Raw genomic sequence first — 18,617 nt, 5'->3', positions numbered from 1 at the left:
AAAAACCCAAAAAAAGAAACTTTTATAGTACAGAGGATGACAAGTGGGTCCCATGAGCCAGCAGCTTCCTCAATGTTTCAAAGGCTGCATGAGATCGAAAGAAAAAGGCAACTGACCAAAAATAAGGGGGTAAAAAAATCCAAGAAAAGAGACTTGATTGTACATAGAGGATGACATGCGGGACCCATGAGGTAGCGAAGCATACTCAACGTTTCCATGGCAGCACAGGACCAACAAAAAAGAGGAAGTAGCCAGAAATCAGGGGGTCAATAAAATTCAAGAAAAGAAAGATTTCAATTGGGCTGCATCTGGCCGTCTGGGCCTTCGAACTATCTTGCTGGACGCCTTTGGACTCGTACAATTTCAGCCCACTCCAAAACAGGAAAGTCCTATGCTTCGCAAAAACAAAAACAAGGAGATTCAACATATAAGTTTGTTTATTTAATAATAAAGATTTATTTTTTCCGTTTGCAACAGCTCAGAGCGAAATACACTGTTTATTGTCTGCAAAATAATCAAGATATCACATGTTTCTTGTACGGGAAGGCTGACATCGGGGACCCATGAGTCAGCAGGGTCGTCAACGTTTTAAAGACGGCAGAGGATCGAAAGAAAAAATAAACCAAAAATCAGTTGATAAAAAATCCAAAAAAATAAACATTTTTCGTTCTGAGAGGATGACATGCGGAACCCATGAGGCAGCAGCATCCTCAACGTTTCCAAGGCGACACAGGATTTTAAAAAAGGCAAAATAGCCAGAAATTAGAGGTCAAAATAACTCCAAGAAAGGAAAGGTTTATTGTTCATATAGGCGGACATGTGGGACCCATGAGCCAGCAGAATCCTCAACGTTTCAAAGGCGGCAGGGGATCAAAAGAAAAAGGAAGTAGCCAGAAATTAGGGGTAAAAAATAACTCCAAGAAAGGAAACTTTTATTGTTCGTAGAGGATGACATGCGGGACCCATGATCCAGCAGCTTACTCAACGTTTCAAAGGCGGCATGAGATCGAAAGAAAAAGGCAAGTGACAAAATATCAGGAGCCAAAGATAATCCAAGATTTATTGTACATAGAGGATGACATGCGGGTCCCATTTTGCAGCAGCGGTATCACCGTTTGAGAGGCTGCACGGGATCGAAAGAAAAAGGCAAGTGACCAAATATCAGGAGTCAAAAATAATCCAAGAAAAGAAATTTTATTGTACATAGAGGATGACATGTGGGTCCCATTTTGCAGCAGCGGTCTCAATGTTTCCAAGGCGGCACAGGACCAAAAGAAAAATGAAGTAGCCGTAAATCGGGGGTGAAAAAAATCCAAGAAAAGAAAGATTTCAATTGGGCTGCATCTGGACATCTGGGCCTTCAAACTATCCTGCTAGGCCTTTTGATTCGTACAATTTCAGCCCACTCCAAAACAGGAAAGTTCGGAATTTTCTAAAAAAACAGGAACGTCCTATGCTTCGCAAAAACAAAAAAACAAGGAGATTCAACATATAAGTTTGTTTATGTAAAAATAAAGATTTAATTTATCCGTTTGCAATAGCTCAGAGCGCAATACACTGTTTATTGTCTGCAAAATAATCAGGATATCACATGTTTCTTGTACGGGGAGGCTGACATCGGGGACCCATGAGCCAGCAGCGTCGTCAACGTTTTAAAGGCGGCAGGGGATGGAAAGATAAAAATAAACCAAAAATATGTTGGTACAAAATCCAAGAAAAGAAACATTTTCGTTCTAAGAGGATGAGATGCGGGACCCATGAGGCAGCAGCATCCTCAGCGTTTATTGTTCATAGAGGCTGACATGTGGGACCCGTGAGCCAACAGCGTCCTCAACGTTTTAAAGGCGGCAGTTGATCGAAAGAAAAAATTAGCCAAAAATCATTTGGTAAACAAAATCCAAGAAAAGAAACATTTACCGTTCTGAGAGGATGACATGCGGGACCCATGAGGCAGTAGCATCCTCAACGATTCCAAGGCGGCAGGGGATCAAAGGAAAAAAAGGAAAAATCCAGAAATTAATTAGGGGTTCAAACTAAATCCATCAAAGGAAACTTTTATTGTTCACAGAGGATGACATGTGGGACCGACCTGCCAACAGACGTCCTCATCGTTTCAAAGGGGCGAGGAGATCAAAAGAAGAAGGCAAATAGCCAGAAATTAGGGGTCAAAAATAACTCCAAGAAAGGAAACTTTTATTGTTCGTAGAGGATGACATGCGGGACCCATGAGCCAGCGAACTTACTCAATGTTTCAAAGGCGGCATGAGATCGAAAGAAAAGGCAAGTGACAAAATATCAGGAGCCAAAGATAATCCAAGAAAAAAACTTTATTGTACATAGAGGATGACATGCGGGTCCCAATTAGCAGCAGCGGTCTCAACGTTTCAAATGCGGCTTGAGATCAAAAGAAAAAGAAAGTTGATTGTACATAGAGGATGACATGCGGGTCCCATGAGTCGACGAGCTTACTCAACGTTTCCAAGGCGGCAGGGGATCAAAAGGAAAAGGAAATAGCCAAAAATCAGAGGGTGAAAAAAACCCCAAGAAAATAAACTTTTATAGCACATAGAGGATGACATGCGGGTCCCATGAGCCAGCAGGTTCCTCAACGTTTCAAACGTGGCATGAGATCGAAAGAAAAAGGCAAGTGACCAAATATCAGGAGCCAAAAATAATTCAAGAAAAGAAACTTGAGTGTACATAGAGGATGACATGCGGGTCCCATTTAGCGACAGCGGTATCACCGTTTGAGAGGCTGCACGGGATCGAAAGAAAAAGGCAAGTGACCAAATATCAGGAGCCGAAAATAATCCAAGAAAAGAAATTTTATTGTACATAGAGGATGACATGCGGGTCCCATTTTGCAGCAGCGGTCTCAACGTTTCCAAGGCGGCACAGGACCAAAAGAAAAAGGAAAATGAAGTAGCCAGAAATCAGAGGGTGAAAAAAAATCCAAGAAGAAAGATTTCAATTGGGCTGCATCTGGACATCTGGGCCTTCGAACTATCCTGCTTGGCCTTTTGACTCGTACAATTTCAGCCCACTCCAAAACAGGAAAGTTCGGAATTTTCTTAAAAAACAGGAAAGTCCTATGCTTCGCAAAAAAAACAAGGAGATTCAACATATAAGTTTGTTTATGTAAAAATAAAGATTTAATTTATCCGTTTGAAATAGCTCAGAGCGTGATGTCTACGGGTGCTTCTATTCTTGTAGACAGTGTTGGGCCTCCAAGAGCAGAGGTTTGTAGAACAGCAGCAAGTTTCCCTTAAGTGGATCACCCAAGGTTTATCGAACTCAGGGAGGAAGAGGTCAAAGATATCCCTCTCATGCAACCCCGCAACCACAAAGCAAGAAGTCTCTTGTGTCCCCAACACACCTAATAGGTGCACTAGTTCGGCGAAGAGATAGTGAAATACAAGTGGTATGAATGAATATGAGCAGTAGTAACTCGCGCCGGAAAAGTGCTTGTCAGGCGTGCGATTGATGGTATTAATATTGCAGGAAGTAAAGATGCGAGTAAAACAAGTAAACAAGCAGCGATAGCGATATTTAGGAACAAGGCCTAGGGATCATACTTTCACTAGTGGACACTCTCAACATTGATCACATAACAGAATAAATAGATAGATGCTAGACTCTACACCCTCTTGTTGGATGATGAACACCACTAACTGTGTAGGATTACACGAACCCTCAATGCTGGAGTTAACAAGCTCCACAATATTCAATGTTCATGTTTAAATAACCTTAGAGTGCATGACAGATCAACATAACCAAACCAAGTACTAACATAGCATGCACACTGTCACCTTCACACTACGAAAGGAGGAATAGATCACATCAATACTATCATAGCAATAGTTAACTTCATAATCTACAAGAGATCACAATCATAGCCTACGCCAAGTACTACACGATGCACACACTCGTCACCATTACACCGTGCGGGAGGAATAAACTACTTTAATAACATCACTAGAGTAGCACACAGATAAATTGTGATACAAAACACATTGCAATCATAAAGAGATATAAATAAGCACTTCACTATGCCATTCATAACAGTGAATAAGTATTCTATGAAATATAGCCTAAGAGACCCACACGGTGCACACACTGTCACCTTTACACACGTGGGACAAGGAGTCTCCGGAGATCACATAAGTAAAATCCACTTGACTAGCATAATGACATCTAGATTACAAGCATCATCATATGAATCTCAATCATGTAAGGCAGCTCATGAGATTATTGTATTGAAGCACATAGGAGAGAGATTAACCACATAGCTACCGGTACAGCCCCGAGCCTCGATGGAGAACTACTCCCTCCTCATGGGAGACAAGCAGCGTTGATGAAGATGGCGGTGGTGTCGATGGAGGAGCCTTCCGGGGGCACTTCCCCGTCCCGGCGGCGTGCCGGAACAGAGACTCCTGTCCCCCAGATCTTGGCTTCGCGATGGCGGCGGCTCTGGAAGGTTTTCTCTGGGTTCGTCGAACGTCATAGGGTTTTCGCGACGGAGGCTTTAAGTAGGCGGAAGGGCAAGGTCGGTGGAGTCCTGGTGGGGCCACACACTAGGCCGGCGCGGCCAGGGCTTGGGCCGCGCCGCCCTACTGTGTCCCCACCTCGTGGCCCCACTTCGTTTCCCCTTCGGACTTCTGGAAGCTTCCTGGAAAAATAGGACCCTGGGCGTTGATTTCATCCAATTCCGAGAATATTTCCTTACTACGATTTCTGAAACCAAAAACAGCAGAAAACAGCAACTGGCACTTCGGCATCTCGTCAATAGGTTAGTTCCGGAAAACGCATAATAATGACATATAATGTGTATAAAACATGTAGATATCATCAATAATGTGGCATGGAACATAAGAAATTATCGATACGTCGGAGACGTATCGGCATCCCCAAGCTTAGTTCCTGCTCGTCCCGAGCGAGGTAAAGGATAACAAAGATAATTTACGGAGTGACATGCCATCATAACCTTGATCATACTATTGTAAGCATATGTAATGAATGCAGCGATCAAAACAATGGTAATGACATGAGTAAACATCTGAATCATAAAGCAAAGACTTTTCATGAATAGTACTTTCAAGACAAGCATCAATAAGTCTTGCATAAGAGTTAACTCATAAAGCAATAAATTCATAGTAAAGGTATTGAAGCAACATAAAGGAAGATAAAGTTTCAGCGGTTGCTTTCAACTTGTAACATGTATATCTCATGGATAATTGTCAACATAGAGTAATATAACAAATGCAATATGCAAGTATGTAAGAATCAATGCACAGTTCACACAAGTGTTTGCTTCTTGAGAATGAGAGAAATAGGTGAACTGACTCAACATAAAAGTAGAAGAATGGCCCTTCGACGAGGGAAGCATCGATTGCTATATTTGTGCTAGAGCTTTGGTTTTGAAAACAAGAAACAATTTTGTCAACGGTAGTAATAAAGCATATGTATCATGTAAATTATATCTTACAAGTTGCAAGCCTCATGCATAGTATACTAATAGTGCCCGCACCTTGTCCTAATTAGCTTGGATTAACACGGATTATCATTGCATAGCATATGTTTCAACCAAGTGTCACAAAGGGGTACCTCTATGCCGCCTCGTACAAAGGTCTAAGGAGAAAGCTCGCATTGGATTTCTCGCTTTTGATTATTCTCAACTTAGACATCCATACCGGGACAACATAGACAACGAGATAATGGACTCCTCTTTAATGCATAAGCATACAACAACGGTTAAAATTCTCATAAGAGATTGAGGATTAGTTGTCCACACTGAAACTTCCACCATGAATCATGGCTTTAGTTAGCGGCCCAATGTTCTTCTCTAACCGTATGCATACTCAAACCATTTGATCATGAAAATCGCCCTTACTTCAGACAAGACGAACATGCATAGCAACTCACATGATATTCAACAAAGTGTTGATGGCGTCCCCAGAAACATGGTTATCGCACAACAAGCAACTTAATAAGAGATAAAGTGCATAAGTACATATTCAATACCACAATAGTTTTTAAGATATTTGTCCCATGAGCTATATATTGCAAAGGCGAATGATGGAAATTTAAAGGTAGCACTCAAGCAATTTACTTTGGAATGGCGGAGAAATACCATGTAGTAGGTAGGTATGGTGGACACAAATGGCATAGTGGTTGGCTCAAGGATTTTGGATGCATGAGAAGTATTCCCTCTCGATACAAGGTTTAGGCTAGCAAGGTTTATTTGAAACAAACACAAGGATGAACCGGTGCAGCAAAACTCACATAAAAGACATATTGTAAACATTATAAGACTCTACACGGTCTTCCTTGTTGTTCAAACTCAATACTAGAAATTATCTAGACTTTAGAGAGACCAATTATGCAAACCAAATTTTAGCAAGCTCTATGTATTTCTTCATTAATAGGTGCAAAGTATATGATGCAAGATCTTAAACATGAGCACAACAATTGCCAAGTATCACATTATCCAAGACATTTTATCAATTACTACATGTAGCATTTCCCGTTTCCAACCATATAACAATTAACGAAGCAGTTTCAACCTTCGCCATGAACATTAAAAGCTAAGAACACATGTGTTCATACGAACCAGCGGAGCGTGTCTCTCTCCCACACAAGCATTTATTCAAACAAAAACACAAACAAAAGCACACAGACGCTCCAAGTAAAGTACATAAGATGTGACCGAATAAAAATATAGTTTCAAGAGAAGGAACCTGATAATTTCTCGATGAAGAAGGGGATGCCTTGGGCATCCCCAAGCTTAGACGCTTGAGTTTTCTTGAAATATGCAGGGGTGAACCACCGGGGCATCCCCAAGCTTAGAGCTTTCACTCTTCTTGATCATAGTATATCATCCTCCTCTCTTGACCCTTGAAAACTTCCTCCACACCAAACTCGAAACAAACTCATTAGAGGGTTAGTGCATAATAAAAATTCACATGTTCAGAGGTGACACAATCATTCTTAACACTTCTGGACATTGCACAAAGCTACTGGAAGGTAATGGAACAAAGAAATCCATCCAACACAGCGAAAGAGGCAATGCGAAATAAAAGGCAGAATCTGTCAAAACAGAACAGTCCGTAAAGACGAATTTTATTGAGGCACCAGACTTGCTCAGATGAAAATGCCCAAATTGAATGAAAGTTGCGTACATATCAGGGGATCACTCACGTAAATTGGCATAATTTTCTGAGTTACCTACAGAGAATTAGGCTCAGATTCGTGACAGACAGAAATCTGTTTCTGCGCAGTAATCCAAATCTAGTATCAACCTTTCTATCAAAGACTTTACTTGGCACAACAATGCAATAAAATAAGATAAGGAGAGGTTGCTACAGTAGTAACAACTTCCAAGACACAAATACAAAATAAAATTACTGTAGCAAAATAAACACATGGGTTATCTCCCAAGAAGTTCTTTCTTTATAGCCATTAAGATGGGCTCAGCAGTTTTAATGATGCACTCGCAAGAAATAGTAGTTGAAGCAAAAGAGAGCATCAAGAGGCAAATTCAAAACAAATTTAAGTCTAACATGCTTCCTATGCATAGGAGTTTTGTAAATAAACAAGTTCATGAAGAAAAAAGTAACAAGCATAGGAAGATAGAACAAGTGTAGCTTCAAAAATTTCAGCACATAGAGAGGTGTTTTAGTAACATAAAAACTTCTACAACCATATTTTTCTCTCTCATAATAACTTTCAGTAGCAACATGAGCAAACTCAAAAATATAACTATCACATAAAGCATTCTTATCATGAGTCTCATGCATAAAATTATTACTCTCCACATAGGCATAATCAATTTTATTAGTTGTAGTGGGAGCAAATTCAACAAAGTAGCTATCATTATTATTCTCATCATCAAATATAGGAGGCATATTGTAATCATAATCAAATTTATCATCCATAACAAAGCGGTACTAAAAGACCAATATCATTATAATCATCATAAATAGGAGGCAAAGTATCATCAAAGTAAATTTTCTCCTCAATGCTTGGGGGACTAAAAATATCATGCTCATCAAAGCCAGCTTCCCCAAGCTTAGAATTTTCCATATCATTAGCAACAATGGTGTTCAAAGCGTTCATACTAATATGTTCCATAGGTTTTTTAATTTTCGCATCAAACCATCCATGTCTTAAATCAGGAAATAGAATAAGAAGCTCATTGTTGTCCATTATGCCTAACTAGTGTAAACAAGAAACAAAAAGATGCAATTGCAGGATCTAAAGGAAATAGCTTCGAGCACACACACAACGGCAACAGAAAAGTACTTTACCTGAGACCGGAGTATGAGTGCCTTTTACCTTTCCTCCCCGGCAACGGCGCCAGAAAAGTGGCTAGTTGCCGGGGTTGCCGGTGTGTGAGTGCCGTTTACCTTTCCTCCCGGCAACGGCGCCAGAAAATAGCTTGATGTCTACGGGTGCTTCTATTCTTGTAGACAGTGTTGGGCCTCCAAGAGCGGAGGTTTGTAGAACAAGCAGCAAGTTTCCCTTAAGTGGATCACCCAAGGTTTATCGAACTCGGGGAGGAAGAGGTCAAAGATATCCCTCTCATGCAACCCTGCAACCACAAAGCAAGAAGTCTCTTGTGTCCCCAACACACCTAATAGGTGCACTAGTTCGGCGAAGAGATAGTGAAATACAAGTGGTATGAATGAATATGAGCAGTAGTAACTGCGCCAGAAAAGTGCTTGCTGGCGTGCAGTTGATGGTATTAATATTGCAGGAAGTAAAGATGCAAGAAAACAAGAAACAAGCAAGCGATAGCAAGTATTTAGGAACAAGGCCTAGGGATCATACTTTCACTAGTGGACACTCTCAACATTGATCATATAACAGAATAAATAGATAGATGCTAGACTCTACACCCTCTTGTTGGATGATGAACACCACTAATCGTGTAGGATTACACGAACCCTCAATGCCGGAGTTAACAAGCTCCACAATATTCAATGTTCATGTTTAAATAACCTTAGAGTGCATGACAGATCAACATAACCAAACCAAGTACTAACATAGCATGCACACCTGTCACCTTCACACTACGAAAGGAGGAATAGATCACATCAATACTATCATAGCAATAGTTAACTTCATAATCTACAAGAGATCACAATCATAGCCTACGCCAAGTACTACACGATGCACACACCGTCACCATTACACCGTGCAGGAGGAATAAACTACTTTAATAACATCACTAGAGTAGCACACAGTATAAATTGTGATACAAAACACATTGCAATCATAAAGAGATATAAATAATCACTTCACTATGCCATTCATAACAAGCGAATAAGTATTCTGTGAAATATAGCCTAAGAGACCCACACGGTGCACACACTCGTCACCTTTACACACGTTGGACAAGGAGTCTCCGGAGATCACATAAGTAAAATCCACTTGACTAGCATAATGACATCTAGATTACAAGCATCATCATATGAATCTCAATCATGTAAGGCAGCTCATGAGATTATTGTATAGAAGCACATAGGAGAGAGATTAACCACATAGCTACTGGTACAGCCCCGAGCCTCGATGGAGAACTACTCCCTCCTCATGGGAGACAAGCAGCGTTGATGAAGATGGCGGTGGTGTCGATGGAGGAGCCTTCCGGGGCACTTCCCCGTCCCGGCGGCGTGCCGGAACGGAGACTCCTCGTCCCCGCATCTTGGCTTCGCGATGGCGGCGGCTCGGGAAGGTTTTCTCCGGGTTCGTCGAACGTCATAGGGTTTTCGCGACGGAGGCTTTAAGTAGGCGGAAGGGCAAGGTCGGTGGAGTCCCGGTGGGGCCACACACTAGGCCGGCGCGGCCGGGGCTTGGGCCGCGCCGCCCTACCGTGTCCCCACCTCGTGGCCCCACTTCGTTTCCCCTTCGGACTTCCGGAAGCTTCGTGGAAAAATAGGACCCCGGGCGTTGATTTCGTCCAATTCCGAGAATATTTCTTTACTAGGATTTCCGGAACCAAAAACAGCAGAAAACGAGAACCGGCCCTTCGGCATCTCGTCAATAGGTTAGTTCCGGAAAACGCATAATAATGACATATAATGTGTATAAAACATGTAGATATCATCAATAATGTGGCATGGAACATAAGAAATTATCGATACGTCGGAGACGTATCAGAGCGTAATACACTGTTTATTGTCTGCAAAATAATCAAGATATCACATGTTTCTTGTACGGAGAGGCTGACATCGGGGACCCATGAGCCAGCAGCGTCGTCAACGTTTTAAAGGCGGCAGGGGATGGAAAGAAAAAATAAACCAAACATATGTTGGTAAAAAATCCAAGAAAAGAAACATTTCGTTCTAAGAGGATGACATGCGGGACCCATGAGGCAGCAGCATCCTCAGCGTTTATTGTTCATAGAGGCTGACATGTGGGACCCGTGAGCCAGCAGCGTCCTCAACGTTTTAAAGGCGACAGAAGATCGAAATAAAATATAAGCCAAAAATCATTTGGTAAACAAAATCCAAGAAAAGAAACATTTACCGTTCTGAGAGGATGACATGCGGGACCCATGAGGCAGCAGCATCCTCAACGATTCCAAGGCGGCAGGGGATCAAAGGAAAAAAAAGGAAATATCCGGAAATTAATTAGGGGTTCAAAATAAATCCATCAAAGGAAACTTTTATTGTTCACAGAGGATGACATGTGGGACCGACCTACCAACAGCGTCCTCATCGTTTCAAAGGGGGCAGGAGATCAAAAGAAGAAGGCAAATAGCCAGAAATTAGGGGTCAAAAATAACTCCTAGAAAGGAAACTTTTATTGTTCGTAGAGGATGACATGCGGGACCCATGAGCCAGCAGCTTACTCAATGTTTCAAAGGCGGCATGAGATCGAAAGAAAAAGGCAAGTGACAAAATATCAGGAGCCAAAGATAATCCAAGAAAAAAACTTTATTGTACATAGAGGATGACATGCGGGTCCCAATTAGCAGCAGCGGTCTCAACGTTTAAAATGCGGCTTGAGATCAAAAGAAAAAGAAAGTTGATTGTACATAGAGGATGACATGCGGGTCCCATGAGTCAGCAGCTTACTCAACGTTTCCATGGCGGCAGGGGATCAAAAGAAAAAGGAAATAGCCAAAAATCAGAGGGTGAAAAAAAACCCAAGAAAATAAACTTTTATAGCACATAGAAGATGACATGCGGGTCCCATGAGCCAACGAGGGTCCTCAACGTTTCAAACGTGGCATGAGATCGAAAGAAAAAGGCAAGTGACCAAATATGAGGAGCCAAAAATAATTCAAGAAAAGAAATCCGATTGTACATAGAGGATGACATGCGGGTCCCAATTAGCAAGCAGCGGTATCACCGTTTGAGAAGCGGCAGGGATCGAAAGAAAAAGGCAAGTGACCAAATATGAGGTGCCAAAAAGAATCCAAGAAAAGAAAGTTTTATAGTACATAGAGGATGACATGCGGGTCCCATGAGCCCGCAGTGGTCCTCAACGTGGCATGAGATCGAAAGAAAAAGGCAAGTGACCAAATATCAGGAGCCAAAAATAATTCAAGAAAAGAAACTTGATTGTACATAGAGGATGACATGCGGGTCCCATTTAGCAGCAGCGGTATCACCGTTTGAGGGCTGCAGGGGATCGAAAGAAAAAAGGCAAGTGACCAAATATGAGGTGCCAAAAAAACTCCAAGAAAAGAAAGTTTTATAGTACATAGAGGATGACATGCGGGTCCCATTTAGCAACGAGCGGTCTCACCGTTTGAGAGGCGGCAGGGGATCGAAAGAAAAAGGTAAGTGACCAAATATGAGGTGCCAAAAAAAATCCAAGAAAAGAAAGTTTTATAGTACATAGAGGATGACATGCGGGTCCCATTTAGCCAGCGGTATCACCGTTTGAGAGGCGGCAGGGAATCGAAAGAAAAAGGCAAGTGACCAAATTTGAGGTGCCAAAAAAAACTCCAAGAAAAGAAAGTTAATTGCTCATAGAGGATGACATGCGGGTCCCAATTAGCAGCAGCGGTCTCAACGTTTCCAAGGCGGCAATGGATCAAAAGAAAAAGGAAGTAGCCAGAAATCAGGGGGTCAAAAAAAATTCAAGAATAGAAAGAATTTTGGTTCATAGAGAATGACATGCGGGACCCATGATCCTGCATCGTAAACGGCTCGATCGGAGAGCGTTGAACGAGATGGCGCGATCGAGAAAAAAAACAATGACAGAGAGGCTGCCATCTGGGCCCTACATCCCTCGGCGGTGCGGATTTGCGTTGACTCGGCCGGCGAACCCAAGAATTCGAGATGCACCACGTCCCGGGACACCATACGCCACGTTTTGGCCGTTTTCGTCGGGCTAGGTGGCCTCAAAAACGAGAAAAAAAACGTTTTGACATGCACAACGGACAGACCAAAAATCGTCGGCCATGGTACACCAGCAACCACGGCGCGACTTCAACTTCGTCGGCCATGGCAACTTTTCTTGTAGTGTTTGATGGCTAGTCGTTTGCAAATTTGTATTGAGATCTGTTTGATCATTCACTTAAACGGGATAGCTGATACTTTTAGTGTTAGGTACACTTATGATGATATATCGACTGCGATCTGTTTAGATATAAAATTAGAAGGTCTGTCTGTGGTGATTTGTTCAAACAGAGTCATGATTATTTGATGTTGTATTATACAGTATCTAGATACAGTTAAAAGTCATGATTATTTGAGTATATACCAGATGTGGTTTGTTTACTGTCATGAAGATCTATCTGTTGTGATCTGTTTAAATAGAGTTATCATGATACTGATCGCACAACTTTATGATCTCTGAATGTGCAGTTGTGAAGATCTATCGGCTGCTGTCGATTAACAAAATATGTTTGGCTATCGTCGATAGAATTGAAGCACCAGTACTGTAACTTGCAGTTGCAAACAGACTCTACAAATTTTATGGTTGGTGTGCTTTAATGATCTCAACTGTCTGAGTAGGTTATTTGTAAATTTCTGAAATCAACCTGAACAATGCATGAGTGTCTTTGATAATTTGCATGAGTTATACACACAACTTTACACTACGGTGAGCAATATGTTTTGTACCGGTACAAAATTTCTTTACAAGATTTGAATTGGTAACCATGTGGCACTTGCAATGATCAGAATATAACCTTGACGAGCTGCCACTGCTGGATGAAGATGAGCTGCCACTGCCGGATGAAGATGAGCTGGCGCTGCTGGATGAAGACGAGCTGCCGCTGCCAGATGAAGACGAGCTGCCGCTGCCGCAAGACGAGCTGCGGCTGCCGCTGCCAGATGAAGGAGCGTGGCGAGAAGTGTGGCGAACTGGAGGCTGGCGAGCTTGAATAAGGGGAGGCGGGCGGCGGAGCCAATTTGAGGCAAGCGGTTCTCCAGGAGGGTGTCGACGAGGAGGAGGCGGAGGCGGGTGGCGGAGCTGTCGCTCCGGCAGCTGCCGAGCAGGGAGGGGCCCGAGGAGAAGCGAGTGGAGGCCGTCGAGCGGAGAGGGGCCGAGGAGAAGCGAGCGGAGGCGGGTGGCGGTGCCGCGCCGCAGCGCAGCTGCCTAGCAGGAGGTGGCCGAGGAGAACTAGGCGGAGGCGCCCGGTGGAGCCGCCGCTCCGCAGCGCTGCCGAGCAGAGCCGGGCGAGGAGAACCGTGCATATGTGCGTGGCGGAGCCGCCGCTCCAGCCAGGCGTGGAGAGCATGGCGCCGGAGGCTAACGATCGATCGATCGATTCCAGCCGACGGATCGATTCCAGCTCCAGCGCGTGGTGGAGCTGCCGCGCGTGGTGGAGCCGACGGATCGATTCCAGCTCCAGCGCGTGGTGGAGCTGACGGATCGATTCCAGCTCCAGCGCGTGGTGGAGCTGCCGCTCCAGGTGACGATCGATCGATCGATTCCGTCTGGACGGCGAATGGATCCGGGACTGACCGATCAGATCTGAGAGTATTTTTTTGTTATGTTTTGAAATATGCAGGACTGGACTGTAAAATGACATTTGTGAAACGTTTTTCTCCCCCAAGTTAATTAAAAAGGGACGGAGGGAGTATATCCAAAAAATTGTGCAATCTCAACAAGCTGAACAGATTTGTCAGTCAAACAGGCCAGATTTCGGCTGGGCCACAGCAAACAAACATCTATCGTCCTCGTCTCCGTCTCTCCACCGATCGAGCTGAGAGACAAAGACAAGAGACCACATCCTGCCCCACTCCTCTCCCCTCCCACGCCACGCCACGCCACCAACTCTCCCACTAGCGCTCGCACCACCGCCGCCAATGGGCGCTGCGGCGGCGGCGGCCGGCACGAGCGCCGGGGACGAGCACCACCACCACCAGCAGCGGCGCACGGCGAGGAGGGCGGCGGCGGACTTCGCGATGGGCGGCGCGGCGGCCGTGGTGGCCAAGACGGGGGCGGCGCCGGTGGAGCGCGTGAAGCTGCTGCTGCAGAACCAGGCGGAGATGCTGCGCCGCGGGAGCCTCACGCGCCCCTACGCGGGCATCGTCGACGCCTTCGCGCGCGTGCTCCGCGAGGAGGGCGCCGCCGCGCTCTGGCGCGGGAACCAGGCCAACGTCATCCGATACTTCCCAACGCAGGTCTCGCTGCCTACCCGATAGTACCTCCTTTGTTGGTTTTATCCATCCATCTTTCGTTCTGCATTCTCGATTGGTTGCATCAGCTGCTCTGGCAAGCGATTGATCGGTGTCTGAACTGGACTAGATTTAGTGCAGACAATCAGACAGGCTTCGGTAGATTTAGTGAGTGCAGCAGCATAATGATGCCCGTGGGCTGATTGAGTGGGGGTTATCTGCTGATTCTCTCCACCCACAAATAATTTTTGTGGCCTCAGAACCCTGCTTCGTTAAAAAAACAAAATAATAAGTGGCTCGCATCTTTTCACGCCACAAGATACATTGTCCCCTTCCTCTTGGCCTATTCTAATTTTATATCTAGCACTAGAAACCAGTAATAATGGATTACAATCGATCGGTTGGGTGTGAAAGAGTTCCTACCAGATTTATCAAAAAATGCAGAGATGACACACACAAAATATTGCCACCCCTCTCAATATGAATAATCAAGATCCCGCATTCACATCAACAATGCATACACCGCGCTTCAGAGGCACAGACTTTCTGGAATGCGTAGATGTTAGAGGAATATCAAGGGTTCATGGTCACACAGGGTGTACTCTGATAATGGTTATGCAGCCGAACCATATATGGGCGACTTACTGGTATATGCACTACCGTTACTGAATGTCTATAGCCATACTCCTGATCGATTCTCATGGGTACTGTATACTGTATAGAGTGGAATTAGGAAAATACCTAGTGTGCAGATAGTTCGCTTTTGCAGAAGAGACTTATGCTTCTGCTGTTGCAATCATTTTTTGAAGGTTCTGTGTAATAGCTAAGAGCGAGACCTGCATTCTGTTTCGCGTTCAACCATCAAACATGAGTACATGACCCTCATTGCACGTCCTCTTAATTATTTGAATTGAGTCAACACTTTACTGTCATGAAAAAACTTTGCAGTTTAAAAGAGGAACGAAGGCTCATTTGCGCATTTGCTGTGTAGGCCTGTAACTTTGCGGTATGAAAAAAATCGATATTGCTTGCAACTCTGGGTATGAAAAAAATCGATGTTGCTTGCAACACTTCACGAGATCTTTTTTCTCTCTACAGAATATAATGTCCCCACCTTTTGGCCAATTCTAATTTTATACCTAGTACTGGGAGCAGGAATGGCTTACAGTCTGATTGGTTAGGTGTGAAAGAGTTCCTGGTAGCTTTACAAGAAAAAAACTGAGATCTTGTGTCTTGAACAGAATAAGAATTGGTCGACTGCTCGTTTTTGGTGGCAATATAAAAAAACCATGGTGATGCTGCTGACTTACCACTATTTACCATAGTTCTGTAGCCATGATTTTACAGCCGCTTACTATAGTTCTAAATAGCCATGTTTTTCATCATTGATTCTGATGGGCGCTGTATAAAGTGGAATTAGGAAAGTAGCTACTGTGCGTATAGTTTGGTATTGTAGAAGAAACTTACGCTGCTGCTGTTGTGTATGTTCTGCAGGTGCTTTATTATAGCTAAGAATGAGAACCACATTCCTTTTCATGCTGAACTACCAAACATGACCCTCTGTACATGTATTGATGTATGTACCCTTCTTTAAAATGAGAAAAACAATTTTGCCCTGAAAAACCTCTACATTTCAGAAAATGGAATAATGATGCCTCACTCGTGCACTTCCTGTGCAGGCTTGTAACTTTGCGTTCAAAGGCTACTTCAAGAGTCTCTTCGGCTATGACAAGGAGAAGGACGGGAAGTGGAAATGGCTAGCTGGAAATGTAGCATGCGGCAGTGCTGCAGGAGCTACAACGTCGTCACTGCTATACCATCTGGACTATGCACGGACACGGCTAGCTACTGACGCAATTGAATCTCGACAAAACAAGCGTCAGTTCAGGGGGTTGCTAGATGTCTACAGGAAGACACTCAAAACTGATGGTATTCCTGGACTGTACCGAGGCTTCAGCGTGTCTATTGTTGGTATCACTCTATACCGGGGTCTCTATTTTGGCATCTATGACACCATGAAGCCCCTCGTCCTAGTAGGCCCGCTGGAGGTAACACTTAATTCACTCTTGTTGCATATATGATGTTCTTGCGCACGGAATCAAGTTGACACACACACACACACACACACTGAATTACTTTTCTGTTGGATACATTTGCAGGGAAATTTCCTGGCCAGTTTCGCCTTGGGATGGTCAATAACTACATTCTCTGGGGCTTGCGCCTATCCATTCGACACACTCCGACGAAGAATGATGTTGACATCATTGCAACCGTTCAAATACAGGAACGCCTTCCATGCCGTAAAACACATAGTTGCCACAGAAGGGTTCTTCACGCTGTTTCGAGGGGTTGGTGCAAATATCCTCTCAGGAATGGCCGGAGCTGGAGTTCTCTCTGGGTACGACCAGCTCCAGCGGCTCGCAGGCCAGCATGACTACAAGTTCGAGAGCAAGATGAAACAAGGGGCGTTGAAATGACACGCATATAGGTATGATGTAGGCTGATCCTGGGCTGTTCAGTCTGAGGTGGCCGCACAGCAACAATTACATGAAACTGGTAGTAGACCAAAACTCTTGACTACATCGGTTTCACAGCAGTTGGTGGGAACGGATGGCCAGAAACATTTCGTGCAGGCGGGTCTCTTGAGCTTTGAACATCATGGCGATTCGACTTGAGCCTTCAAATGTAAATTAATACGGAGGCTAAAGTTGCTGTCCACAGTACACGGTGAATGTAAAATGTAGAAAACACTTGTGGATAGAATGTGCATAATTCAGTGATCAGTGGAATGCTAATTTTCGATTTCAGAGCAGTTTTTAAATCTTCATCCTCGTGTGTTACAGGCTGTTTCCTATTCATCATCTTTTTGAAGTTTCATGTTCTCAGTGTCGGAGGTTTCAGTTCTTCTACTCCCTGGTTAGACGCTATTCTTCAGGATTTTTTTAACAGGGGGCGGTCGAGAAGGACCGAGAGTATCATTCATTTTCAGCAGTGGAGTTGCATTTTACATGAAGCAAAATGCGTCGGCAGGAGCCCAAATTTTGGTATGCGGCCCAAAAGGCCTTTTGGGGGAATTGTTTGGGTGGGGTCTGGGGTGGTGTTGTGCATACATACACGATGTGTTATGCATAGTTTATTTTGCTAGCTAAATCCTTATTTTTTTGTTAGAAAAATCCTTATTTTTGTGTTAGCTAAATCCTTATTTTGCTAGCAAAATAAACCATGCATAACATATCGTGCATACATGTTGGGTTGTGCCTTTGAGATCTGGGCGGTTTTGAATTCTCAAATCTACTCTTTCTGTTTGGGTATGTAAGATGTTTAAATTTTTTTGTTCACTTATTTTAGTTTGTATCTATTTAATTTTTAATATGTAGGTTCACTTACTTTAATTTGTATCTAATCTATTTTAAAAATACCTAAAATATCTTATATTAATACAAGGAGGGAGCATTAGTTAGATGTGCTACTCCTGTAGAAAATGCTAGATATGCTCCGTACTAACAAGCTTAACGAGGCGATATTATGGCGGTGTTCCTACTTGATGCTTGTGCTAGTGACGATAAAGGATTGTGGGTCAAGGGAGAGAGGGTGTAGGGCGGCAAGTAAGTGAACTACGGTCAGAGTGGGTGATGTGGGCGTGTACGTTATATAATTTAGAGGTGACAACTTTAAAATTGGAAATTCATTTGTGTCCGGATTCACAATTAGATATGAAAACATGACGGGTTCTATATATGTATATAAAATAGAAAAATATAGGGAGCACGTGTTGAGACAAAGGGCTTAGGGCCTAACAAGTGTTGCACCGTCAAGATGAACAATGGAGGAAGGATGAACGAGGTGAGCGGTCGAGGAGGGGGAATGTAGCAGGCGGAAGTGTGTGGCTGTTAAACCCGGTATTAATTAGTACCAAAAACTGATGTATACGCAAGGCACATATGAACACATATGAGTTTTCCATGCCAATCCCGGTATTAAATAGTACCAAAAACAATATAATCACGAGTACAAAAGAATTGATTGGTACCAAAG

The 18,617-nt window shown here is 43.5% G+C and overlaps 1 protein-coding gene across 2 annotated transcripts; it reads left to right on the top strand.

Moving 5' to 3' along the window:
- Positions 1-14,360: 14,360 nt before the first annotated feature.
- On the top strand, positions 14,361-17,389 carry LOC124660779 (ADP,ATP carrier protein ER-ANT1-like). Of its 2 annotated transcripts, none has more exons than XM_047198608.1 (3): positions 14,361-14,588; positions 16,262-16,630; positions 16,742-17,389. In XM_047198608.1, the coding sequence occupies exons 1-3, from the start codon at positions 14,370-14,372 to the stop codon at positions 17,057-17,059; spliced, it is 906 nt and encodes a 301-aa protein (XP_047054564.1). In that variant the 5' UTR covers positions 14,361-14,369; the 3' UTR covers positions 17,060-17,389. The 2 variants fall into 2 exon arrangements, with proteins under 2 accessions (XP_047054564.1, XP_047054565.1); XM_047198609.1 differs by lacking the exon at positions 14,361-14,588 and adding an exon at positions 16,028-16,158.
- Positions 17,390-18,617: the final 1,228 nt, after the last annotated feature.

Source organism: Lolium rigidum, chromosome 6 (genome assembly GCF_022539505.1).
Source record: "Lolium rigidum isolate FL_2022 chromosome 6, APGP_CSIRO_Lrig_0.1, whole genome shotgun sequence".
Taxonomy (NCBI): domain Eukaryota; kingdom Viridiplantae; phylum Streptophyta; class Magnoliopsida; order Poales; family Poaceae; genus Lolium; species Lolium rigidum.
The sequence above is the reverse complement of the archived record's forward strand: the minus strand, read 5'-3'. Positions and strand labels throughout refer to the sequence as shown.

Coding starts and splice junctions, on each gene's coding strand:
- LOC124660779 (XM_047198608.1), top strand. CDS start 14,370: ATGGGCGGCGCGGCGGCCGTGGTGGCCAAGACGGGGGCGGCGCCGGTG. Junction 14,589..16,261: donor TCCGATACTTCCCAACGCAG/GTCTCGCTGCCT, acceptor CTTCCTGTGCAG/GCTTGTAACTTTGCGTTCAA. Junction 16,631..16,741: donor TCCTAGTAGGCCCGCTGGAG/GTAACACTTAAT, acceptor ATACATTTGCAG/GGAAATTTCCTGGCCAGTTT.